The 26,917-nt window shown below is 41.2% G+C and overlaps 1 protein-coding gene across 3 annotated transcripts; it reads left to right on the top strand.

The window, feature by feature from the left end:
• The first annotated feature begins 21 nt into the window (after positions 1–21).
• Positions 22–26,007, top strand: PRPSAP1 (phosphoribosyl pyrophosphate synthetase associated protein 1). 3 transcript variants are annotated; one of them, XM_081944058.1, is made up of 11 exons: positions 22–31; positions 1,303–1,414; positions 5,316–5,368; positions 6,971–7,037; positions 12,071–12,243; positions 13,515–13,630; positions 15,965–16,020; positions 18,691–18,836; positions 20,118–20,188; positions 21,175–21,321; positions 24,097–26,007. In XM_081944058.1, the coding sequence occupies exons 2-11, from the start codon at positions 1,332–1,334 to the stop codon at positions 24,253–24,255; spliced, it is 1,071 nt and encodes a 356-aa protein (XP_081800184.1). In that variant the 5' UTR covers positions 22–31; positions 1,303–1,331; the 3' UTR covers positions 24,256–26,007. The 3 variants fall into 3 exon arrangements, with proteins under 3 accessions (XP_081800184.1, XP_081800182.1, XP_081800183.1); XM_081944057.1 differs by lacking the exon at positions 22–31 and adding an exon at positions 198–814; XM_081944056.1 differs by lacking the exon at positions 22–31 and having other exon boundaries at positions 196–1,414.
• Positions 26,008–26,917: the final 910 nt, after the last annotated feature.

Raw genomic sequence — 26,917 nt, 5'->3', positions numbered from 1 at the left:
AAGTCTGCCCGTGCGCTAAAGGGGAAAAGCGGTGGGTAGGTTAGCGACGGACCCTTTTCCCTCTCTGCCCTCACTCAATATGTCTGCGTCTTACAGGCGAGAGCAGCGAAACGCTGAGACAAAATGGCCGCTGAGAGCGGGAGGGGGCGCTCTAGCGCGGCGTCTCGGTGTTCTTCTGAGCATGCTGGCGGATTTGAGCCTCGCTGAGTTTGAGGCTGAGAGCGAGCCCGGGGCCAAGAGAGTCGCTGGGAGGGAGGGAGGCTCGAAGTTCACACGTCCGCCGAAGTGACTTTTGCCCGGGGGCTGCCTCTGCAAGAATCCCCCGTCCTACCTCATCCTATTGCTCTTTCTGCGCGCGTGTGTGTCTGTCTCCGCGCCTTCTCCCTACCACTTCCCTCCGAAACCTGTCTCGGCTTCTGTCCGTCTTTTAATCCCACTCTCCATTTCCCCCCACCCCGTCTGGCTCCCTCTGTTTTCCCAGTGGGGCAAAAGGTTTTCCATTCCTTTCGCCTCAGTCAAAACGGCGTCTCTGGGTCCTCTGAATCAGCTGCATAGGTTCAACTCCTCAATCCGCTCCACTCCACCAAGTCCCTTTCGCTTCTCCTCCATCCCCAGTCTTCCAGCTTCCCTGGATTGGGGGTATATCCTTGTTTGCCCCGCAGAGTCTCCACTGGGAAGATCCTATCCAGTCCTGCCTGCTTACCTGTAACTAACTTTCTTTGGGACTGCCAGGCACCCCTCCGCTCCCCTCTCTGAAACTATTCCTCTTGTCTAGAGAAATTGGCTCTCCTCCTGTGTCTGTCTTCCCTGTTTGGTATGTAACCAAATTGCATTGCTGGTTGCCTTCGCTGCCTTAATCGTATTGAGGACAGTCCTCTCAGCTCGCTCTCTCTCTCTCTCTCTCTCTCTCTCTTGCAATAAACATAAAAAAAAATCTCCTTTTCTCTTTGACCAACTTTTTTGGCCTGTGATATTTTCAACGTTGATAATCAGTGTGACGATTTGTTTTTAAGACTTCCTGACTCCTGGAGGCAAACGCCCAGCCTTGACTCCATAGTTTTATGTCTTACTGAAGGGCTGTTCCCTTACCTAAATGTTTTAAGTTCTGCTGCTGCTTTGAATGTAACTTTTTCTGATTACCCTAATAATTGGAAAACGGGCGAGTCTTTCCTAATCAGAATTCTTTTTACCGCCACCACTATCTCAGTGCAGTATTGGTGAGGCTAGCATTTGGAGAACTAAAGAGGAGGATGCCAAGGAAACTGCTGTTACCTTATAAATCTGTGTTTTCTCACTCTCGAGTTCGAAGGGGGTTGCATGATTCTTTGGCAATGAATGCAGCCAGAAGTGGCTACCGGGTCTTCTCAGCAAATTCCTCAGCAGCCTGCACAGAACTGGCCAAGAGGATCACTGAGTGAGTGATTATCATTTTTAGCATTGTGTGTTCTCATTCTTTTTTCATGACTTTTAGTTTTAGTCCTTGGAATGTAAATTCTCTTATAGTAATTGCCAAGGAGAAGCAGGTTTACCACAGTTTTTCAGTATAATTCAGGAATGTGTATTACTCAAAACTGAAGAATCTTACTGATTTTCATTTAAAGAAGCAAAGTCTTGTAACAGTTATTAAATTGCAGCTGGTGTCTTAAATGTTTTAGATTGGACTTTAATAGACAGTAAGCAGTCATATATTTATGTGCATGTTTTAGCTCCATTCATACAGCTGAGAAATAAAACCGTTAGTCTATATGTTAATCAATTTAGTATTTTTATATTATTGCTGGGCAATTTAAATATATTGTTTAACTGCTTTTTTTCTTTGTATAGTTTACTACATTTAGGTTGTACTATTGATAATTGTTTGGCCTTTGCATAGCCCACCCAATGGTTCAGTGGCTGATTTTGACAGCCAACTAAAAATTTTATTGGGTAATAATGATATTAATTTTAAGGTGCCATGGAGCTAGAAGAGATGGCATTTCTTTTTAATGTATCTCTGAGGTTTTACAAGATTAGAAGCAACATTTTTGCTCTGCTCTCAAGAGTCAAAGCTGAGTGCCTTACTGATAAAGATTCTGTAGGCCCCAGTTTTTACTGATTAAATATTAGTCGACAACATGACAACATAACTGCATTAGAAAAGCCTATGATATACTTGTTATTTTTTTAATATTGACATTTACATACAATATTCACAGTTATGCCATATATTTGGAGCCTTATTTTCTTATATGCAAGTTTAAAATATTGCATGTGCATTATTATTTTTTGAGATTGGAAATAAGTAGATACCGGGATTGATTTCATATATTGTTTCAAGGTTTTTCTCTCTCTCATACATTGTCTATCAAAATTTGTGAAAACAGCATTGAGTAGATATTATTAGGTAATAATGTTGGAAAACCTTTTCTTCATATTTAATACCTTTCTAGCCTTTACTCATTCTGAATTTTTCTATTCAATTTTTCTTTATATCTACAGTTCTGAACTATCTCCTATAGCTGTTTTTTATGATCTGATTGCCAGTTTCATTCAGTGGGGCTTGCTTCTTTAATTTCTTCCTTGTAGAGAGGGAGGTTAATATGCCAGTTCTTGTTATACCACCTCATTTGTTCTGATAACTCTTCATTGTCTCATTTAATGATGAGAACTGAACTTTATAAAGGTAACCCTTTTAATACTGTAAGGAACCTGATGCTCTCCTATATATATTTATACAAAGTCTACCATATTGAGTGGGTTTGGGTTGGTTAGCTTCATAAATTAGCAGCCCAAGTTTGACTAGTAAGATTGTCAGAGGAGGCAATGTTGCTGCAATCCACTAGTGAGGAAACTTGCTAGCATTAGCTGATCTTCAGTCAGTTTCCTAAACAGCTGAATAGGCAACTTCACCAAAAGCTATATTAGCATGCCCTTGAAAGATTTTTCCCTTCATGAAAAATATCGTACCTACCTCATCCAAAACACTTTTTATATGTATCACTGAAACTGACAATATGTTAATGTTGCTGTAATATTGTTAACCCTTGAAATATTCTTAATATAACATCAGAATAAAATTAATATTTTAGTATTAGTAATAGTAAAAAGTGTTTGTATATAAGCCATCTCTTTTTACTGATAGTTCTATATTTTGCCTTTTACTAAACATGGCTTCTCAATATTCAAGTTCTCTAACCTCAAATGCTGTAAATTTAACTTGTGATTAATCATCTCAAAATATTACTGATCATAAGAAGGAAAGCCCCATCCAATAAAAAGAATAGGGAGACTGTTCTGACCCCCCCTCTTCCCCCGCCAACACAGACACACTCCGAGCCAAAGATACTTCACGATGGTTTATTGTACAGACAGACAGATCCTTGGCAGCAATCCAACACGACTAGACCTTCAGAACCCTCCAGCATTGATACGCAATAGCAGCTATCCAGCCTGCCACGCTCACAAGACTGTACTTCCACAATAGTTCCTGCGTTGACTTCTGCAAAAAGGCATGTCCACAAGCAGTCCTTTTATAGTCTGGAGAGGAGTCTAATTATCAGCAGCTGAGAGCAATTACCTCCAGTAACTGCGCAATTGCTCCTGACGCCGCTTAGCGTGCCTATAACGAGCATTCAATAACTCACTGCTGATGTCTGACTCACTGTCCCGTGACTCCTCCCCACTGCTCCAAGGCCTGACATCAAGAGCACCCTCCCTTTGGCTTTCACCACTTCTCCATGCCTCAGGTGCCTCCTGGTGGCCGACCAGCCTCTCTGATCCCTGCTCGGAGTCAGAACCCTGCCCAGGGTCCTCCACATCCTTCAAAGCCAACTCATAGGGACTCTCGCTGTCGGAGTCTGGTGGCAGTTCCAACGGCTCCTGCCGGGCCACAACAGGAGACCTAAATTATATCCAATAGAACTTACTGTATTTTGGACAGTGCAAGCTGCTTCTCTACTCTGTATGCTTTCTACATTAATAATGTTAGAGTAGATTGCTAGTTTCTAGTTTCTTAATTGTATGAAGTTTTTCAAATAAAATGAAAGAAGACTTAAAATGTATACTGTATAATGTTGCGATTAAAAAGCAGAACAAAACTACCATATACCATTTTCTCTCTCTAAATATGACATTCTGTTCTTCAAATATTACAACCTCAGCAATATTTCTCTCTAATAAGGACATTTTATGCTAATATTTTCAGAAAGGATTATCTTAGATTTATTTCCTCTTACTTTGCTATTAAATATTTATTTGGGTGAAGAGGAAAACAAAAAAAAATCATTGGAAAGATAATTTATACATTTTGTCTATCTAAAAGGGTTTGGTGCACAAACAGCCACAGGAATCTCTTACCCAAGATAAATAGGCAATAATAAGATTCCTGTATCTCAGGATCAGCTTTTGGTAACCACAGAAATTAGTCTGTTTCTTTACTTTTTGGTCCTAGCCTGTAAATCAATACATTTTACATTTTACTGACTTAACTTTCTTTTGAAATTTTGCATGAACAAGGCACTTAAAATTATAAGGCTTGCTCAGAATTTCATTTAGGAACATCATATTTGCAAGCGCAGAGCGTTGTAAATAAATACATCACATTTTCTTAACTCCTTTCAAAGTAATTCCTGTTGGCCTTTGGAGGTTTTTACTTGAAGATATAATATAATTAGAAATGAATGTAGTGTTAAACTAGGACTCTGGTACAAAATCAGTTTCTTTAGGTGGCTCATAATTACATAGTTGCTCTTCTTTTTTATTTTTAGAAAGCTGTAAATTGTTTCATCAATGCATTACAACATCCAGAAGCCAAATTTTAAAAGTCATTAAGGAAGATTGCAAGATGACTATTGAAAATGATATTCATGTTTTACTCTGTACTGCTTTATTATGATTTATGATTTAAATATTTTAAATAACTAAATTTAACTTGATGTAAATATAAAGTTAATGTTGGGCTAGGTGGCAAAAGGAATGTAACTTCTTTACACAGCAGCAAACCAGATCAGTGGCTAGGAATAATAATTGTTCTATGTTATCTCAAGTATCAGAGATAATATCAGCACCAATACGAGTTGTCTAGAAACACAAGTTCTTTATGGCAAAGGTTGTGTTTATGGACTCCCATAAGAATCTGGGTGCCATCGGTGGAACAGTATGCTGGAAAAAAGTTGCCTTGATTTCATTTAAATTTGTATTTCCAATGTTCATAGAATATAAATAAAGTTTAATTTTTGTAGATAGGTGAGTTTTACTATTCTAATAATTGCACAATGAACAGTTTCATATTAAAGCTATTGTACAGAATCTAAATCTTGAAAATACTTCTTTTTCAGGCGCCTTGGTGCTGAACTTGGAAAATCTGTGGTATACCAAGAAACCAATGGAGGTATGTTAGCAGAATAAAAATATGTGAGATACAAGCTTAGATACAATCAGATAAACTGTTAGATTGGGTAAAATGGATGGGCACACACAGGCTTAATGGTAACAACAGCTCTTTATTAAGTACAACAAGTGAGAACAATCCAGCGAAGGTTGAGTCTGACAGCAGCCCTTTTATAGGGAGCTGTCAGACCCTTCGACCAATAGGATTAAACCTCTGTTCCCGCTGGAACAGAGGACTTTGGTGGAAACTACTGTAATTAGAGCAAGTATCTAACATAAACAATTTAAAACGCGACAGCATATGCAAGCTGGTCATTCTTTGTTGCATTTAGAAACTCACAAAAAGAAAAACTACTTGACCAGACCAATCTAGTCTACAATAATAATAATAATAACAATAATAATAATAATACATTAAAACAATAACCCACCATCATTAAGCAAGACATCAAGTGATTGTGACTTGCGATTTTATTGCCAGCTTCTGCATATTGGAAGTTAGCTGTGTAGCATGCTAATGGTGATCCTGTGAATGCAGGGACACTGAAAAGGTCATAAATGTGAGGAACAGTCACATTATTTTTTCAGCAAAGACATAACTTGCAACAATTGCTAAACAGAGCAAGGTCTTCCTGTATCTACTATCAATATTTCAGACTTGATCTAGCTGCATCAGAATTTTTGAATGGAAGGTGTCTTGACATTGAGGCTGTGCAGAGCGCTGGATTTGATGGGCAGTGTGATTTGGAATGTGCACCCAGCACCCATCTTTACAGCTGCATGTTTTCTTGGTCTTGGTCTCAGCTGCAGAAGCATGCCAACTATGTGATGATGCTACTGTTGTGTATAAAAGTTGATAAACTGAGGAGAGATCTATATAGGAATTAAAAAAACAATGAAAACCTTACATCATTGCACCTGGAGGTAATGGCGTATATGTAGTCTAACTAATGTGTGTAGGTTTGCTTTGAGAAGCTGCTCGATAAATTATATATTTCTCTTCCTGCTATAATGGGAAGTCTTGTCAGAAGAATTATGAATGTGATAAATCTTCTGTTCAAAAGCCTTTTAAATTAGGATTTATTTATTACTATTATTTAACTGCATTAGAACCACCAGGAGCTCAAAATGATATACTCAGCATTCTAGCCTTCCTTTCCTTTTCTCTGCAACAGCCATTTGCTAAGAGTGGACTTGAATCTGGCTTTCCGTAATTTTGTTCAACCTGTTAACTGTACACTGTTGGTTTTCAGAAGTGGAATCTATAGTACAACTTTCCAAACAGCTAGAAAGAGGTGGAGAATAGCTAGAGCTAAGGATAGACAGACAGAAATGGCTTGGCAAAGGGAACAGAATTTATTCACATCAACAAATACTTGTGGTATAAAAATTTCTGTCCTTAAATTTAATATATAATAACACATTTCTTTTTAAGATTCAAATGCTATTCATTTCTGTAGGATATGTTTTATTTTCATTAGATTAGGATAGGTTTGAAATGGATTCTTTTTTAACCCTATCCAACCCTTGTATTTCGGTGCTGCTATTAGTAGTTTTAAGGATATGTTAGACAGTTTGTTTAATTATCTGTGTTTCTCTGTAGAAACAAGAGTTGAAATAAAAGAGTCAGTCCGAGGGCAAGATGTATTTATCATTCAGACAATTCCCAGGTGAGAGTTTTGTACATTGTCCTTCAACTGTGAAGGCTAAAATGCATTTTCTTGGATAAATGAACTGCTGTTGAGTATACTGATTCTGTAAGAAATTTCCTAACAAATTAACACATGCAAACACTTTTCTCCCAACCCCACTACAGTTTATCCTTGCTGCTAATGATTACTGCAATGTTAATAATTGTGCTAATTAAATTCATCATCATTGTGGGATAAGACAGCTTAGTCTGGCCTTGAGAGATGTCAATGTCACTTTTAAAAACCACAAGTAACTTTAAAAGAAATTAAAACCAGTTGTATTGAGGGAACAGAGAGGACAGGTTCAGGAGCACATTGGTGCCTATTAGTATTAAATGGTCTACCTCTGTTCTGGGATGTCCTCTTAGTTCAAATATACTATTTACAAATTAAGTATATAATTTGATTAATTGTATACAAAATATTATGTCTTAGAACATGGTCTTAAATCTTGCCTGGATATGCATTGCAAAAGTTTGTTACCGTGTTTCCCCGAAAATACAACCTGTCCTGAAACTAAAGCCTTGCCACATTTTACGCATGGACAAAAATTTATTTATTTATTTATTTATTTATTTATTTATTTATTTATTATTCATGCTTCTAGACCGCCCCCTCTCCCAAAAGGGACTCGGGGCGGTGTACAGTCCATGCAAAATATATCAAAATACAATAAAAATTGAATATGTACAGTTGGAATGGAGGAGGTTAAAAATGGAATTAAAAGAACTGTACAAAGCAATATATATAAATATAGGATTTTGAACCCCTAAAACACACACAATAAGTTAAAAACAATACCCCTAAAATAACCAGTTAATACATTTGCCAGGAGGGACAGTTGTAATTATGCCAGGCCTGCTAATCGGAACAGGTGAGTCTTCAATTTTTGCCGGAAGGAGCGGAGGTCAGTAGTGGTTCTAATGTCGGGGGGGAGGTCATTCCAGAGGGTTGGGCCCATCACAGAGAAGGCCCTACTCCTTGGTGTCGCCCGTTGGCATTGCCTAGTGGATGGCACCAGGAGAAGTCCCTCTCTGTGTGAGCGAATTGGCCGCAGGGATGTATGTGGGAGGATGCGATCCCGCAAGTAACTAGGTCCCGTGCCATGGAGCGCTTTAAAGATGGTAATCAGCACCTTGAAACGCACCCGAAAAACCACAGGTAGCCAGTGCAGCTCGCGCAGGAGAGGTGTTACGTGGGAGTACCTTGTACTCCCCATCACAGCCCGCGCGGCTGCGTTCTGAACTAACTGCAGTCTCCGGGCGCGTCCCAAGGGCAGCCCCATGTAGAGAGCGTTGCAGTAATCCAGGCGGGACGTCACCAACGCGTGAGTGACCGTGCGTAGGGCATCCCGGTCCAGTAGGGGGCGCAATTGGCGCACCAGGCGAACCTGGTGGAACGCCCCCCTCGCCACGGCTGCCACATGGTCATCCATTGACAGCCGGGCATCAAGGAGGACGCCCAAATTGCGCGCCCGTTCCACAGGGGGCAATTGTTCGCCCCCTATGGCCAGCGATGGAATCAGCTGGCTGAACCGAGGTGCCGGTAGCCACAGCCACTCAGTCTTGGAGGGGTTGAGTTTAAGTCTGTTGTCCCCCATCCAGACCCCGACGGCTTCCAAACACCGGGACATCACTTCGACAGCCTCGTTGGGGTGGTTTGGGGTTGAAATATACAGCTGGGTATCATCAGCGTAGAAGTGACACTCAACCCCAAAACCACGGATGATCTCACCCAGCGGCTTCACATATGTGTTGAACAGGAGAGGCGAGAGGACCGACCCCTGTGGCACTCCACAAGTGAGTGGCCTCGGGGTCGACCTCTGTCCCCCTGTCAACACACATTGCTTCCGGTCGGAGAGGTAGGAGCCGAACCACCGCAGAACGGTACCTCCGACTCCTATCCCCTCCAACCGGCGCAATAGGATACCATGGTCGATGGTATCAAAAGCCGCCGAGAGGTCTAATAGGACCAGGATAGAGGAACAACCTCTATCTCTGGCCCTCCAGAGATCATCGACCAACGCGACCAAGGCTGTCTCTGTGCTGTGCCCGGGTCGGAAGCCGGACTGGCGTGAGTCTAGATACTCGGATTCGTCAAGGTGTTGTGGAAACTGCTGCGCCACCACATTCTCGACAACCTTCGCTAAAAACGGAAGGTTGGAGACTGGACGATAGTTAGCTAGCTCCATTGGGTCGAGTGCAGGCCTCTTAAGTAAGGGTCTCACCACCGCCTCCTTCAAGGCGGCTGGTAAGGATCCCTCACCCAATGAGGCATTCACCAGGCCCAGAAGCCAGCCTCGGGTCACCTCCCAAGATGCCAGTACCAACCAGGAGGGACACGGGTCCATTAAACATGTGGTGGGTCGTAGCTGTCCACGCAACCTATCCAAATCCTCGGGGGCAACAGAATCAAACTCCTCCCAGGATGGTCTCACAAGACTCGCTGTTGGCGGCCCGTCTGGTCCACTGAGGGGGGCCCATCCGCTCCGGATCTGAGCGACTTTATCCTGCAGATATTCCCCAAACTCCTCTGCTCTGCCCTGCAAGGGTGCCCCCTGCGTCCTCTGTGACAAGAGGGAGCGGGTCACCCTAAACAGGGCGGCAGGGCGGTTATCCGCGGACGCAATAAGAGCAGCGCAATATCTACGTTTGGCCGCCCTTAATGCCACAAGGTAGGTCCGTAAATAGGCTCTTACCTGTGTTCGATCAGATTCGGAGCGTGAGGACCTCCACCTGCTCTCTAGACGTCTCCTATGGCGCTTCATCACCCTCAGCTCCTCGGTATACCAAGGAGCCCGGGTGGGTCGCTGCCGCAGGAGAGGTCGCAAAGGCGCAACCCGGTCCAAGGCCCCAGCCGCCGCCCTATTCCAGGCGGCCGCTAGGTCCTCCGACCGAGCGCGGGTCAGGGCTACAGGTAATGGCCCAAGCTCCGTCTGGAACCTATCCGGCTCCATCAGGTGCTTGGGGCGGTACCAGCTTGGACCATCTGGTCCCGCCTCCTCGCGGTGGGGGGTAGCGCCAGGGAAGTCCAGCCGGAGACATGAGTGATCCGACCATGACAGGGGTGTAACAACAAAGTCCCCTATACCCAGATCACTCGTCCACTGCTCAGATACAAAAACAAGGTCCAATGTGTGGCCACCTTCGTGTGTGGGGCCCTGAATTAACTGGGTCAGGCCCATGGCTGTCATGGAAGCCATGAACTCCCGAGCCACCTCAGACGCTGCTCCCGTCGACGGCAGGTTGAAATCCCCCATAACCACAAGCCTGGGGATCTCAACCGCCGTCTCCGAGATCAGCTCGAGGAGCTCGGGCAGGGCCGCTGATGTATAGCGAGGAGCCAAGTATACAATCAGCAAACCCAACTGCCTCCCTGGGCCCCATTTCACACCAAGGGACTCACACCCGGATATCTGAGGAACAGTGAACTCCCTCGGCTCTAGACCTTCCCGTATAACTACCGCCACCCCACCACCCTTACCCAGGGCCCGAGGCTGATGGAATGCGCGGAAACCTGGTGGGCACATTTCCACGAGGGGTAAACCACCCTCGTGGCCCAACCAGGTCTCCGTTATCCCTGCAAGGTCCAGCTCCCCCTCAGAGATAAGCCCACCCCCGAAAATAAGCCCCCTGGGCAATCACCCCCTCCGGCCAGGCAGAGCACCACTCGCCGACCTAGCGGTATTCCGAAGGAGCCAAGCCGTGGGAACAAGGTGGGGGCAAAGGCGCTCGCGTTGCTTGGTGCTTTGGGGGTACCACTAAATCGGTCAGCGGCGCTGTACCCAGCTGAAGGGGGGGGTGTTGCTGGGCAGCTGCTCTCTTGTGAGCAGGCTCCCGAAGAGCCGGGCACAGCCTCAGGGTCGAATGGCTGTGTTGCGCTGTCGCAGCAGCAATGCAGCAGCCATGAGGTTACCAAGCTTGCGAGCAGCCGCCCTGCACTCCCCTTTCCAGCCGGGTACAGCGCCGCCGACCGACCTAGCTGTACCCAGAAGGCACCAAGCAATGCGAGTGCCTGTTCGCCACCCTCCGCCTCCCGTGGCTCGGTGCCTTCGGAATGCCCCTAGGTGATTGAATGGGGCTCTATGATTGTACGATCTGCAGCCCACAACTATAGAGCGTACTCCCAGAGCGGCATCCGTCATCCGTGCTTTGAAAAAAAAAAACGGGTGGCGCCAGCAGCACAGGTGCCCTTCCCGCGAGCGGGGAGTGGAAAAGCCACTGCACAACACTCCTCTCCAGCCATGCAGAGCCCCATTCATTCACCTAAGGGCATTCCGAAGGCACTGAGCCGTGGGAGGCGAAGGGCAGCGAACAGGCGCTCGCATTGCTTGGTGTCTTCCGGGTACTGCTAGGTCGGTCAGTGGTGCTGTACCTGGCTGGAAAGGGGGGTTGCCGGGCGGCTGCTCACAAGCTTGGTCACCTCATGGCTGCTGTGTTGCTGCTGTGACAGCGCCACACAGCCATTCGACCCTGAGGCTGTGCCCGGCTCTTTGGGAACCTAGTTGCAAGGGAGCAGCCGCCCGGCAACCCGAAAATAATAAGCCCTCCCCTTTAATAAGCCCAAGGCCATATTTCGTGGGTCAAAAAAACATAAGACCCTGTCGTATTTTCGGGGAAACATGGTAATGATTTACAAACTATTTTTCAAAACTGCTTATCTACTGTACTCATTTTTATATACAGAAATTTATGTTAGGTTTCTATAGAATCCCAGGTTTTTCTATAGTTGGGAAAATGTCAAGTGAAGATAAAAAAGCTGACTAGTTTGTTGTGATGTTATTAAATGATTTTTTTTAAATGTAGCTGAATTCACACAGCACACTGAATAATAACCAAGGGGTATTTATTTCAGATTGGCACCATATGTGACCACAGCTATTGCGATTTGTAATCTGTGCCTTAATTTTATGTATGGACTATTTGGCAAACCATGATATAGTGTTGACAAAATATCTAATATTGTAGGATTATGGACCAGAGATAACTGATTTGTATTTTCTACCTTTTCAGAGATGTGAACACTGCAGTAATGGAACTGTTGATTATGGTTTATGCACTGAAAACATCCTGTGCCAAAACCATCACAGGTGTAATCCCCTACTTCCCTTATAGTAAACAAAGCAAAATGAGGAAGAGAGGCTCAATAGTCTGTAAACTCCTTGCTTCTATGTTGGCTAAAGCAGGTAAATGAGGCAACATTGGTTTTAGTTCTAGCAGTTCATATAAGCGATGTTTGATCTGTCCCCAAAGATGGTGACAAGAGTAACTGATTTTGTAGAGTTTTGCCTTCTACTATAAGAATAGTTTTCTGCAGAAAAGCTATCAGAACAATTATTAAAAAGATACCATGTTTAGAATCACTCATACTGATTTTTGAAAGAGACTCCATAGTAACGAACTCACTAGTAAATGAGGATTAGAAGTTTCTATCACAGATTCCAAGATTCTGTGATTTATTCTGTGTGTGTGTGTGTGTGTGTGTGTGTAGCGTATGACATCTTTGTGTTAAAAATATCTTATAGAAGTCTGTGATTTTTCCTTCCTTGTTTATGCCCTGATGTGATATTTCCTATATTTGTGTGTAAAAAAGAAAGAGACACAAAATGCAAATGATTCAGCTGTTCCTTTTTTATCAATAATGGAAAAGGCTAAGGATGGTCATTCTGTTAGTATATCATAAGAAAAATATCCTCCAAATAGAGGTAGTCCTCGACTTACAACAGCTCATTTAGTGACCATTTCAAGTTACTGAAAAAAGTGACTTATGGCTGTTTTTTACAAAACTATTGTGCATTCCATGGTCATGTGATCAAAATTTAGACACTTGTCGACTGACTCATTTCTATGATGGTTGCAGTATCCTGGGGTCATGTGATCACATTTTGTAACCTGATAAGAAAAGTCAAAAGGGAATCTAGATTCATTTAACAACCTTGTTACTAACTTAACACTGTAATGATTATTTTAACAATTTGGAAAAAAGGTCATAACATGGGGCAAAACTCACTTAGCAACATAAACTTTGGGCTCATTTGTGGTTGTAAGTTGAGGACTACCTGTAACCACAAATAATTGAACTGGAGCTAGTTCATTTCTTAATGACTTCAATGTTAATCAACTTCTTTGGTGCTAAAATCATTATATCACTTTCTTTTAATCTGAAAAAGTTTTGATTAAATATCCTTTGTTTGGGTTTTAGAGTATGAATCTTTCCTGAAACAGTGAAGAATGTGTATTCAGGTTATAACAGACATCAGGAATGCACATTATAATTACAGAATCTTTCTTCAATAACTAAATGTGATTTTAAACTTTAAAATGAGATTTCCTGCCTTGTGATTTAAGTCCATCCTGATAGTAAGCATCTTAGTTAATTCCAACATAAATAATTATATATCCCTCTGTAATTGTTGGAAGTTGTATATATAATATTTTATATTTGTTTGGTTTTTAGGTTTAAGCCACATCATCACTATGGATCTTCATCAGAAAGAAATACAGGGTTTTTTTAGCTTTCCTGTGGATAACTTGAGAGCATCGCCTTTCTTGCTTCAGTATATACAGGAAGAGGTAAAAGGGATTTTGATCTCTTAAAAGTCATAACCTTTGTTCTACCGTGTTTCTCCGAAAATACGACAGGTTCTTATTTTCTTTTTACCTACAAAATATGGCTTTGGCTTTGGCTTTATTATAGGGGGAGGGTTTGTTGTTTTGGGGTTGCCGGGTGGCTGCTCTCTTGCGAGCAGGCTCCCAAAGAGCTGGGCACAGTCTCATGGGCGAATGGCTGTGTTGCGCTGTCGCAGCAGTGCAACACAACAGCCATGAAGCGACCAGGCTCATGAGCAGCCACCCGGCAAATCCCCTTTGCAGCCGGGCACAGCGCCATTCACTGACCTAGGGGTATCGCCAAGCCGTGTGAGCGCCTGTTCGCCGCCCCCTGGCTCCTATGGTTTGGCACAATCCAAATGCCAGTGAATGGCGCTCTGCACGGCTGGAGAGGGGGGTTGAGCGAGCGGCTGTTTCGCTCTTGCTCGCCCGCCTGCCAGCCTCACGATGCATGGCCCAGCTCTCATTACAGAGCCAGGGCACTTCCGCCTCCGCCGCCATGCCAGCCTGGCTTTTTCCACAGCTTCCAACCCGAGTCTTTCAGAAGTGGATGCTCTGGGCGCACGCTCTATGGATGTGGGCCAGCTGCCTGCAGAGCGTACAACCATAGAGCGTGCACCCAGAGTGGCCACTGCCGAAATACTCGGGTTGGAAGCCGCAGAAAAAGCCGGGATGGGGGCGGCGGCAGAAGTGCCCTGGCTCCGTAATGAGAGCTGGGCCATGCATCGTGAGGCTTGGAGGCAGGCGAGCAAGAGCGGAACAGCCGCTCGCGCAACCCCCCTCTCCAGCCGTGCAGAATGCCATTCACTGGCATTTGGACGGTGCCAAGCCGCGGGAGCCGGGCAGCAGCGAGGAGGCGCTCACGCGGCTTGGCGATACCCCTAGGTCAGTGAATGGCGCTGTGCTTGGTGGCTGCTTGTGAGCGTGGTCGCTTCATGGCTGTTGTGTTGCACTGCTGTGACAGCACAACACAGCCATTCGCCCATGAGGCTGTGCCCGGCTCGCAAGAGAGCAGCCACACGGCAACCCCCGTCTTCAGCTGGGCACAGCGCTGCTCACCAACCTAGCGGTATCCCGAAGGCACAAGCAACGCAATCACCTTTGCTTCCCCCCAGGTTCCCGCAGCTTGGCACCTTCTGCTAGGTTGGTGAGTGGTGCTGTGCCTGGCCGGAGGTGGGGGGTTGTCCAGGGGGGGTTATATTTTTGCCCACCTGAAAAATGTGGCATGGCTGTATTATGAGGACATGTCGTATTTTCAGGGAAACACGGTATTAGAAGATAATGTTTTCATATCTATATCTATATTATCTCTCAGTACAGATAATGAAAAAAACAAGTTTGTGAGTGCTGAATATTGTTACACCCGCTACCAAATTTAAGTTATGGTCATTCACACATGCAGCCTAGAGACATGCAGATTTTGCAACTACCCATGTTTTGTACCTGGGTTTTCTAGACAGTTGTGACTCGAGCATATGAGACACACATTGAACAGCCAGGAAATACGGAAGAACACACAGAAATCATTTTCAACCAAACACTGAGGCATGTCAAGTTCCGGTGGAATAAATGGAGACCTAATGATTAAACCTGTAGTTTCTCACACACACATTCATCCCTATTACCAGCATCCTTCTCAACTAGGCTGCCAGGCACTTGCTAGATAGACTGAAACTGCCATGTCTGAATCCAGGATGATTCAAAGATTGGGCAGTTTTCAGAATCCCTTTTATTCCACAAAGCTCGTTTTGTTGATTTACAACAAAGTATGGGAACGCTCAGTGGGATGGGGGAATCTGTATGTTAAACCCCCAATCTCCCTTGGCTGTCTGCTGATATGTATGTATGTATAGATGTATGTATATATGAATTACATTTATTTGCTCGCCATCTCAGAGTGACTGAGCATTATCACTTCTTCTCTGATCCTTAATAATTTGGTTTGTTCTTAATTATCTCATGAAGAAATATTTTTGACAAGATTCCTGGTTCCTATCCTCTTTGTGTACATGCCTGCTTCATATTAACATGATGGTATCTCCATCCTGGCCTCACATTCTCAGACAAGCTAGCCTCATGTTCTCATATTATAATGGGTAATTCCTTGCACAATTAAATAAAAAGGAAGTGTAATTACTTTATAGTAATGGATTCGGCATTTATTTAAAAGTTACCAAGTATGGTAGTCCTTAAATGATTTTTCCCCAGTCACATAGTAACAAATAATTACTTGTAAAAAGAATTACTTTCAGAACCAAACTGCTTTAAAATCAAAACCTTTTCTCCATTTTCTTTTAGATTCCTGATTATAGGAATGCAGTTATAGTAGCAAAGAGTCCTGATGCTGCTAAGAGGTATTTATTTAGATATGAATAGGGTAGCCCTTGACGTATAAAGTGTAATTGAGCCCAGAATTATGATTGCAAGTCATGATGGTCATTAAGTAGGTCACCATGTAGCCATATCCAATTTTACGACCTATTTTGCAACAGTTGTTAATCAAATGCATTGGTTGATAAATGAATCTATATTATCCAAAGAGCATTTTTGCTGAAACTGGAAGTAAATGCCAGAAACCGTTGAAAATTGTGGTCATGTGACATGGGACCCTGCAAACAGTCATAAATGTGAGTCTGTTGCCAAGCGCCCCAAATGTGATCACATGTCCACAGGGACATGTGCGGCCATTGGAACTCCGGGACTGGGTTGTGGGGATCTGTCGTAACTTCAAATGGCTGCTAAGTAACAGATAGTTAAGCAAAGAATACCTATATTACAAAAATTCCTATCTACAAAATTCCACCTAGTAGGATCGTACAGAGATCAAAATTCAGTGACCAAATGTGGTTCAGAACATTTTGTACAATCTCTGAAAAAGATGCTAGCACAGAATTCCTGAGACTCACCATGGGCTTATCCACTAACATTGTCAAATTATATTTTTCTCTTTAGATCTGAGTTGATGCACAACCATAGAAATTGGATTTTGTATGCCAATAACTATTGGTGACTTCCAACTTTTAGGGCATCATTCTCCAAATACCGTATTTTTCGGAGTATAAGACGCACCGGAGTATAAGACGCACCAAGATTTTGAAGAGGCAAATTTAAAAAAAAAGTTTTTGCAGTCTGCAGACCTCTCAAAAATGGCCCGTTTTTCTTCAAAAAAAAGGGCATGCATAGCCTTTAGGAGGTTTATAGAGTGCTCCTGGAGGCTGGGGGGAGGTTCTGCCCTCCTCAGCCCCCAGGGGTACTCTGAAAGCCTCCTAAAGGCTATGCACAGCCATTTTGGTGAAGGGGGCGGGGTTTCGGGAGGCAAAAAATGCTATATTCAGTCTATAAGATGTACCCAGATTTTCAGCCTCTTTTTTGAGGGGAAAAGGTGCGTCATACTCTGAAAAATACAGTAATGCCCCTCAAAATTTTATTTATTTATTTATTTATTTATTTATTTATATTTGATGCTTCTAGACCGCCCCCTCTCCCAAAAGGGACTCGGGGCGGTGTACAGTCCATACAGAATATAACAAAATACAATAAAAAAGTTAAATATGTACAGTTGACATGGAGGAGGTTAAAATGCAATTAAAAGAACTGTACAAAGCTAATATAAATATGAGTTTAAACACCTAAAATAGACGCAGTAAATTAAAAAACCCCTAAAATAACCAGATATAATACATTTGCCAGGAGGGACAGTTGTAATTATGCCAGGCCTGCTAGTCGGAACAGGTGGGTCTTCAATTTTTGCCGGAAGGAGCGGAGGTCAGAAGTGGTTCTAATGTCGGGGGGGAGGTCATTCCAGAGGGTTGGGCCCATCACAGAGAAGGCCCTACTCCTTGGTGTCGCCCGTTGGCATTGCCTAGTGGACGGCACCAGGAAAAGTCCCTCCCTGTGTGAGCGAATTGGCCGCAGGGATGTATGTGGGAGGATGCGATCCCGCAAGTAACTAGGTCCCGTGCCATGGAGCGCTTTAAAGATGGTAATCAGCACCTTGAAACGCACCCGGAAAACCACAGGTAGCCAGTGCAGCTCGCGCAGGAGAGGTGTTACGTGGGGGTACCTCGTACTCCCCATCACAGCCTGCGCGGCTGCGTTCTGAACTAACTGCAGTCTCCGGGCGCGTCCCAAGGGAAGCCCCATGTAGAGAGCGTTGCAGTAATCCAGGCGGGACGTCACCAGCGCATGGGTGACCGTGCGTAGGGCATCCCGGTCCAGTAGGGGGCGCAATTGGCGCACCAGGCGAACCTGGTGGAACGCCCCCCTCGCCACGGCTGCCACATGGTCATCCATTCACAGCCGGGCATCAAGGAGGACGCCCAAATTGCGCACCCGTTCCACAGGGGGCAATTGTTCGCCCCCTATGGCCAGCGACGGAATCAGCTGGCTGAACCGAGGTGCCGGTAGCCACAGCCACTCAGTCTTGGAGGGGTTGAGTTTAAGTCTGTTGTCCCCCATCCAGACCCCGACGGCCTCCAAACACCGGGACATCACTTCGACAGCCTCGTTGGGGTGGTTTGGGGTTGAAATATACAGCTGGATCTCTAATACTTAGAATTAAATGGATATATGCACTGAGCCTCTTCAGGGTAGAAATTTTTAATTAAGGTCACCAAATTAAAAGCTTAGATTATGCATAAGTCAGTAGGCTAAATAATAGCTCCCCCCTCCCCATTTTTCACAAATGAAAACACTTTTCGTGCATCCATGAATGCTTAAAAGAACTTTGGTGGGTGATTGTGACTTTGGAAGGCCTTGTGCTTAGAAAGCATTTTTCAAATAATATATACTTAATAGAAAAAAATATGCTTATGGGGGAGGGGGGAATCAAAGGGCCAAAAGCATCTGTACTATTTTGCTGAAAGGAAGCATAATTTTTCTTTTCATCAATAATTGATGAAAAAGCGTGTACAACTCCTTTCTGAAGCTTCATCTTGTTTGAAAAATGGGTAAGTGAATATATCTTTAGAGCTTCTCAGAGAGAAAGTCTTGCCTTGACTAATACTTGGTTCCTACTTACACAGGGCCCAGTCTTATGCTGAGCGACTGCGGTTAGGCCTGGCAGTTATCCATGGAGAGGCTCAGTGCACAGAGCAAGACATGGATGATGGACGGCACTCTCCTCCAACAGTAAAAAATACTACATTGTGCACTGGCCTGGAGCTACCCTGTATGTTGTTACATTTTTCTATATTTGTACACAGTAGTTTGTCAAACAAAACTTGTCAACTCACATTGTCAAATTGTATTTTTCTCTTTACAATTATACATCAGGGGACAATCTGAAATTTGTTATATTTGGCTAAACAGTCAAGTTGTCAAGTATAGAATTTATCTGTATTTACGCTGCATTTCTTCATGTTGAAAGTGGGGGTTTGTATGATTAAACCTATCCAAGTATAGAAATAGCATATTGAGAAGTAGGATTCTAATAACATTTATTGCTTCTTTTTGGTTTATGCCTGGAAAAATGTCTACAGTGAAATCCTTTATAAATTCAGTGAGCATGTAAAAATGAAACATACTATTTCTAAACATTGGGTAGGTTTGCACTTTTAAGTAGTATCCCATTTTTTACAGTACATATTGCAATACGTAAAGAAATGTGCATAATTACTACTGCTAGCATTATGATTTGAATTGCAGTATAATCAGCTGAAATTTAACAGCAAATTATTCGCTTCTATTGGTGTTGGAAGATTATGAATGAAGCAGCATTTGACAGTAAAACATTAGTAAATTTCTGTTTAGCAAATTATTGTTTTTAGGTGGTAGGTAGCCATCCATGTATTGTAAACAGAAATGCTAATTTTATGGAAGCTAGTTTGCATTTGGGTTCATTTGTAATTAAAATCTATATTGAAGGTTATCACCACAAATGGGCATGGCCAAGTATCCACTGACGCAGAATTAATCTGCCTGCACAAATGCCTCCTACAGTAATAATAATGCTGAATGAAATCACATTTGGAATGGTACAATATCAGCTACTTCACTATATGTCTGGATTATTTTGTCTGATTTTTTTTAACATTTAGCAGTGATCCCAAGTCTGGTTGATTCCAACTGTTTCATTTCAGCCTTTGGTTGTAATTTTTGAAAACATCAGATAGGCAAACTAATGCTCAGTTCATTTGGGTTTGAAATAGAAAGATATTTATCTCATGTAGGGAGCTTGTAATATATTATCTACATATGTATGTATATTAATTCACATATACAATAATTGGTTCTGTATTGGTTACAGTCCAACTAAAGAGATATCTTTAATTATTTCCTTATTGGTTATATTCTAATTGTAACCACTAAGGAAATAATTAAAGATACCTCTTTAATGATGCAGAAGGAACACTACAGTAAAACACTATGCTATGCATTAATTTACAAAGCAAGAACATGTATCCATGCTGTACAATAAATCTATGGTTCTGGGTTTGTTTCCCTCCCATAGTGATGATGGCCAAAGAGAAACCACCCATAACAGTAGTTGGAGATGTTGGAGGTAGAATTGCCATAATTGTGGTAAGGAATGAAAAGGCGAGAGAATGAATGTGAACATCTTCAGTTTGAACTCTGCTTAATTATTTATATCTGAATATAGCTTGGATTTTAGTTCTGGGCTCAAAGCCAATATTGATTATGCTGACACTTTTAAGCAGTCATGCAATATCCCTTTTCACTTTTGCTGTGCTTAATTAAAGACAGATGTTCTACATCATCCACACAATCCTGTTTGTAATAGGACATAGTATTGGTTTCTGAAATCTGTATGTTTTGATAAATGTGCAAACAAAACACAATTCTGAAGGGTTATCAGTATATAATTTTCCTATTCTGAGGGAATGACTGATAGATTTGACCTTATGTCTTACTAAGATTAAATAATATTCTATATTACTATAGCAAGTTTCAGCAGGAAAGCATCTAATATCTATTTTAATTATACAAACTTGGTATGTTGTTTCATTATGTTATTAAATTCAGTGGTACTGTAGCTAAATCTGGCTTCCTGACACTAGATATGTCAGTTCACAGAACCTGGCTAAAAATTTCTCACAATATGAAGGCACCACAAAACATGGTGACCTTTTCCAAAGATATTACAGAAATTCCAGGTGGTCTCTAGAACATAGTGTATTTCTAAATCAAGGCAGCTCTTTTGTGAATCTTGTGAATCAGGGTAGTGTATTTTGTGAGAGAGAGATCACTAACAATGCAATCAAAGTTTAATTTAATTTTTTGAAGATTATCTGTTTGTTTTTTAAACAGACTTTCAGATATTTTGGGGGGAAAGATGTTACATCTTAAAATGCAATCTATCTGGTGCTGCTAGAAAATACTTGTTAAAATGTTTGTGGATGAAAAAAATGGACGGATTAACATTAGGCAAATACTTTTAATTCTTCAGATCTTTTTGAATTTACGTTAGTGCTAAAGCATTTGAGGCAAGAGCATAGCTTTTTTTATCCTTTCCCCAGAATTTAACTGGGATATGCTTTTCTTCTCAGGATGACATAATTGATGATGTTGAAAGTTTTGTGGCAGCTGCAGAAATCCTGAAAGAGCGTGGTGCTTACAAGATCTTTATCATGGCCACTCATGGTCTCTTGTCTGCTGATGCCCCACGTCTAATTGAAGAGTCCTCAATTGATGAGGCAAGTTTCTGTAGGCAATGGACTAATAATTTGAATGTCTTTTTTCCCCAAAACAAAGAACACAAAGCAGAACTAGAACCAAAAAAACCCTTCCCTAAGATAAAAGGACATATTTTATTGGGAGGGGGGATCTAATTGAGTATGTGCATGAACATATGTATATATAACACACAGTAAGGCCATACAAAGCATTTGAAAGAGATAAAGCCTTTTCATCCAACTACTTCAAGTTCAGTTCAACTGTTCCCAATTGTCTCTGCCTGTAGGTGTATGTACACCTAGCTACTTTACTTTGCTAGCAGTTCTAGGGAAAGTGTTGTTTGCAGCTTTGTTTTGAGCCTCTTATCTAAAGAGTTCTGGTTTTTAAATATCCCATAGTTATTAGCAATTAGCAGATATCAATGCATAGAGGACACTGCTACTGTGTGTATACAGAGCCCAAAGAGAAATTCTAGCAGTTTCTACTTGCATTCACTTCATTCTGCCCTTTTTATAATAAATAACCTGTGGCAGAGAGCAGGCTTTCTTGGGATAAAAGGATAAGTTGAATTTGGAAACTAAGTGTCATTAGTCTGTCATTTCAGAAAAAGTAATAGTTGAAAACAAAATGTTCAGACAGGAGACCTCCTAAGGTTTATTGTTTCTTTTAAAATATGTCTCTCTTTTGTGCGTTAAGGTCCTTGCTTTTCTCCTTTTCAACACTGTTTGTTCTCCATATAGCCATAATTCATTGCTGAATGTTTCCAGACTATGGAAACAAAGGGTTCTGTTTTGATGCCTTCCTGTCCAAATAATCTGTCCTTTCTGATCTGTGTATAATTTTCCTCACTTAAAGAAAAGTTGTGCCTTCCAGTTGTTTTTCTGAATTAATGGTGTAGGAGGAGAGGAAGCGGTTGCCAGTGGCAGCATTTCTTCAAGAAGGAAATATAACAGAGCAATACAGAGGGTATATAGTGGTGCATTGTGTCTACCAACTTAATCTACACACAAAGCTACATGTCAGATGTTGCAGACAATTATAGAGTTGACAGACAATATTAGCCCTGTGAAAATAAAGAGCACCATGCCGCTATACTAAGGTGCCACCAGTCAAGCAGAGGGTCCTATAATGACCACTCTTGGGTCAGAGAAAGTTGTTCCCTTTTCAAGGAAATACGTACTGAAGGTTTTTTTTTTAAAGTCATTTCATAAACCACGTCATATATAAATATGCACCAAATCCTTCCAGATCTATTTTACTCTTCATTTCAGTGCATGGTGATTCCAGGACTATCATGTCTAAGAGGAGGATGCCATATCAAATTCTTGACTTATAGACCCTGTACAGATAGTCCTCAATTTATGATCACAATTGAGCCCAACATTTCTGTTGTTAAGTGAGTTTTACCCCATTTTTTGACTTTTCTTGCCACATTTGTTAAGTGAATCACTGCAGCTGTTAAATTAGTAACATAGTTGTTAAGTGAATTGACTTTGTCGGAAGGTTGCAAAAGGTGATCACATGACCTCGAGACACTACAACTGTATTAAATATGAGTCAGTTGGCAAGCATCCAAATGTAAATCACATGACCATGAGGATGCTGCAATGGTCATAGGTGTGATCATGGTCATAACTCACTTTTTTTAGTGATGTTGAACTTTGAACGACCACTTAGTGAATTGTTATAAGTCGAGGACTACCTGTATTTTACCCTTCTGTTTGCACCAGTAACAACTGGTGATGCAACAGATAGATTAACTTTCTCTTACTATATCCAAAACGAATTCATTTTTAATTTTCTACGACATACTGCAATTCTGTTAACTGCATTTCAAACTGTGGCAAGGGACATCACCAATACTTTAATCTCAAATCTAGCTATAATTCCTTCTTGTCTGATGAAATCTTACACACAGTATTTTTTCGGAGTATAAGATGCACCTTTCCCCCAAAAAAGAGAGTGAAAATTTGGGTGCATCTTATACACTGAATGTAGCCCCACCTACCCCACCAGGCCCCACCCTTTGGCCTCTGCCTCCCAGCAATTACCTCCTTGCAGTAAACGGGAAAAATGGGACTTGCAGAGGCAGCAATAGGCTATGGCAATCCCTGCAGCCTGAAACAGCTGATGATTGGGAGGCCCTTGCTGAAATTGAAAGTGAAACTTGCTGTTTGCTGCAGGAGGCAAATTGCTGGGAGGCAGAGGGAGATATTTTTTTCTTGTGCTCATCAGGCTGTTTGCTTTTTGCTTGCAAGGAGGTAAGTCAATAACTATAAATGCCTATATAAGGTTCAAATTATTAGACTTATTTTTTTAAAAACTGCTTTATTATTGTTCTAGACAACTTAGCAAAATGAAGAAGCTTTTTAAAATAAATGCTTAACCCGAAGAGGCCCAGTGCTATTGTATCTTCTTTTAAATAGCAGAGAATAACTATACTTCCAGAAAGTATATCAATTTTAACAGCATCTGTACAAGTATAGTCTGAAATGTAACACCATAACAGTGTATATCTCTGTACTGTTTGCTGTTTGTTGCAAAGAGGCAAATTGCTGGGAAGCAGAGGCAGATTTTTTCCCCTTGTTTTCCTCCCCAAAAACTAGGTGGATCTTATACTTCGGAGTATCTTATGCTCTGAAAAATACAGTACATAAATAATCTGTTTCCCAATGATAATTTTAAAGAGCTGCTAGTTTGATTTTTTTCTTAGACAATATTTTTCATGGATGGATTCTAAATAGATATTTCAACCATGTTTTCTGATGCTTTTTTCTTTTACTATACTTTGATAGGTTGTGGTCACCAATACAGTTCCTCACGAAGTACAAAAACTGCAGTGTCCCAAGATAAAGACTGTGGATATCAGCTTGATCCTTTCTGAAGCTATCCGTCGAATCCACAATGGGGAGTCTATGGCTTACCTCTTCCGCAATATTACCATGGATGATTAAATTTATTTTTTCTCATTCTGCCATCAGTTTCCTCAAAGAGAAGGGAAAACAATATGTATATGAGCAAGTGCCATAAAGTTCATAGTGTATTTTTAAAAACATAACAGGGCTGAGTATTTTGAGCTGAGGTTCACAAATCCCGCATGGAGACTGGATCAGGGTGCAGATAGGCATTGGAATATATTGTTAAACTATTTGAATTATACTAATTGTGGCTTTTTGCTCTTGTTATATCTTGTGTATCATGAGAGGCAATTGGGGGATGACTTTAAAGTGCACTGAGTTTTACTCTACATGCATATCCTCACATCACACTAAAATATTTTTTGCCTTGCCATCTTTGGAACAATTTTAACATCATGGTAGCAGCAAGTTTTTCTTTTATGAAATGGTTTCCAACGATTCATTTCCATCAACAATAACATAATGTGATGCTATCTGATTCCAAAGTTGAGGTAAAAAGTTGAATGTGCTACCTCTTTTTTGTTACATAGAATATGTTGTAATCCTGTCCAGCAGCTTGAAAGAGAAGCATAGAAATTTTATATATAATGGTTACTACAGTGTGTTCTAAAATGTAGAGTTAAATGGAATTTGTACTCTGTTTTTGTGCATGGCACAAGATGGGATATTTTAGTTAGAAGATATGGAGAACTCTGCAACCCTATCTTGTGTCATACACATTTTTATTCACTGATATAGAATGGTTAACCTAGTGAAATGAACTCTGATTTTTAGAACACTAAGTTAGCAATCACACACTGCAGCATTTTACCACTAAGGCCTTTGGCTGGGATGATTGAGCCTCTTTTCCAGTGCAGTGATTCTTGAGCATTTTTAGACATTAGCTTCTGGCTTGGAAATGAAACTATCTACTTCCACAAAGTTTCCTTTTTTTCTTCTGGTATGTGTTCCTAGGACGCCAAAATTTCATCTCTTGAATTTCCTCCACTTCAGAACTCTCTTCTCTGCTTTGAATTTGCTTGATTAATTCCTGCATATCGTCAGAGCTTCAGAATAGAACATTAGATCTTAATATCTATTGCAAGTTGTTTGAATTAAGACTGAGTTGCATATAAGGTAGCAAAAGGGAAGCATGATTTCCCTTTTCAACAGAACAGATCTTGAATTTTCTAAAATATAAGAACATTAACTTTCTTCAGAAAAGTTCATGAAGCCACCCATTCTTAATGCTATTTTATTTCAACTTGTATTTTGTTTGAAAAGGTCTAAATCATACTTACCTGCATAGGCCAACAACCCAAACCTACTGTTGCAGTAGGTTTGAGAAAAATGCTACCCACAATGCACATAAGCCTAAACCAGACCAAATTTTACTCAGCTTCCTTAATCTATAGTTTTTTTGGATTGGTTTGTTTTGTTTCTTTTGGGATTTATTGATTCTTGTATCTGCTCCAATATTCTGTACCCTTTCACACTTAAATTGGACACACTGTATTGGAACTGTCATTGTATAACCTGGTCATTATTTTGCATTTCCTAGTGTTCCTTATCTTGCTGCTCTTCTAACCATTCCGATTCATTTTGGCCTCTTCAACTTGAACAGTTCTTTGTCTTTTTAAATTTGCTATTTTCTGTCTTTTTGGTTTAGCAAATTTTCCTTTTGACTAGTATTCTTTGGCAGCTTTGATCATTATAAGAAATGCCTCAAATAGGGTATCTGGATCTTGCATGTAATGATTAAAATAGTGGGAAGGCTTGCCTTCAATAAATTATTGATGCATTTTTGTATCTTTTCTCATTAATATTGTTATTACATCAAACTTCTAAAAAGTATACATGCAGCCATCATTTAGTTCATAGCCCATTTGCTCAAAGAGCTCTTCATATCTCAACCCCTTATATAAAGCATTTCTCAGTTTGACCGTATTGAAATCAAGTGTTCTCTTTTCACTGAATTTTTAGAATTTAATACCAGGCAAGGTATAAATCAACTGTTTGTTATCTCATTAATATTGTTATTAATTTTCCCATTAGTGTGATTTTCTTATTAACAGTGTTACTCACTTAATGGTATTAGAGCATCTTATATATTATTGTCAGAGTCTTCATGATCATGGAAATATTGTTCGTTGCTTTATGGTGTATTGTTCTCATATTCCTACTTTAAAGGAAGAGAAAGAAAAAGATTCTTCTTTGCTATAGCCAAACTAGTCCCCAAACATGGGTAAATATGAATCTTAAGAGTATCTAATTCACTAATTATATCAAAAGCACAGTCATAGCAATGGTGAACAGTTATAATAGAATGCTGAAAGTTCAGAAATATTATCCCAGTTTCACAAGCAATATATGTTGGCACAACTAATTAAGTGCCTTAACTTAATGGTGGGATGGTGATTCTAAATCAACTCAGTGATTGCCAGAAGAGATCTGACATAATCTTCTAGTCAGATTAACCAAAAATAACTCATGTTCTCTCAGAAGGTTTCACTGCATGACTTACAAAAATATAGGCAAGATTATGTAGCATTCTGTCTTCATTTACTATTGAGAAAAGGGAACTATCCTTAATTTCCCTTAATTTTTTTCCATCCATCAAAGCATATTTAAGTAACTTTCAATTCATATTCAGGGACAAAGAAGACTGGAAGTCCAGGAAGGGCCTTGGCTGTTCAGCAAACAAATCCCTTTGTTTATA

The sequence above is a fragment of the Natrix helvetica genome, assembly GCF_964273705.1.
Source record: "Natrix helvetica genome assembly, chromosome: 1".
Classification (NCBI taxonomy): Eukaryota; Metazoa; Chordata; class Lepidosauria; order Squamata; family Natricidae; genus Natrix; species Natrix helvetica.
This window is presented reverse-complemented; position numbering and strand designations above follow the sequence as displayed.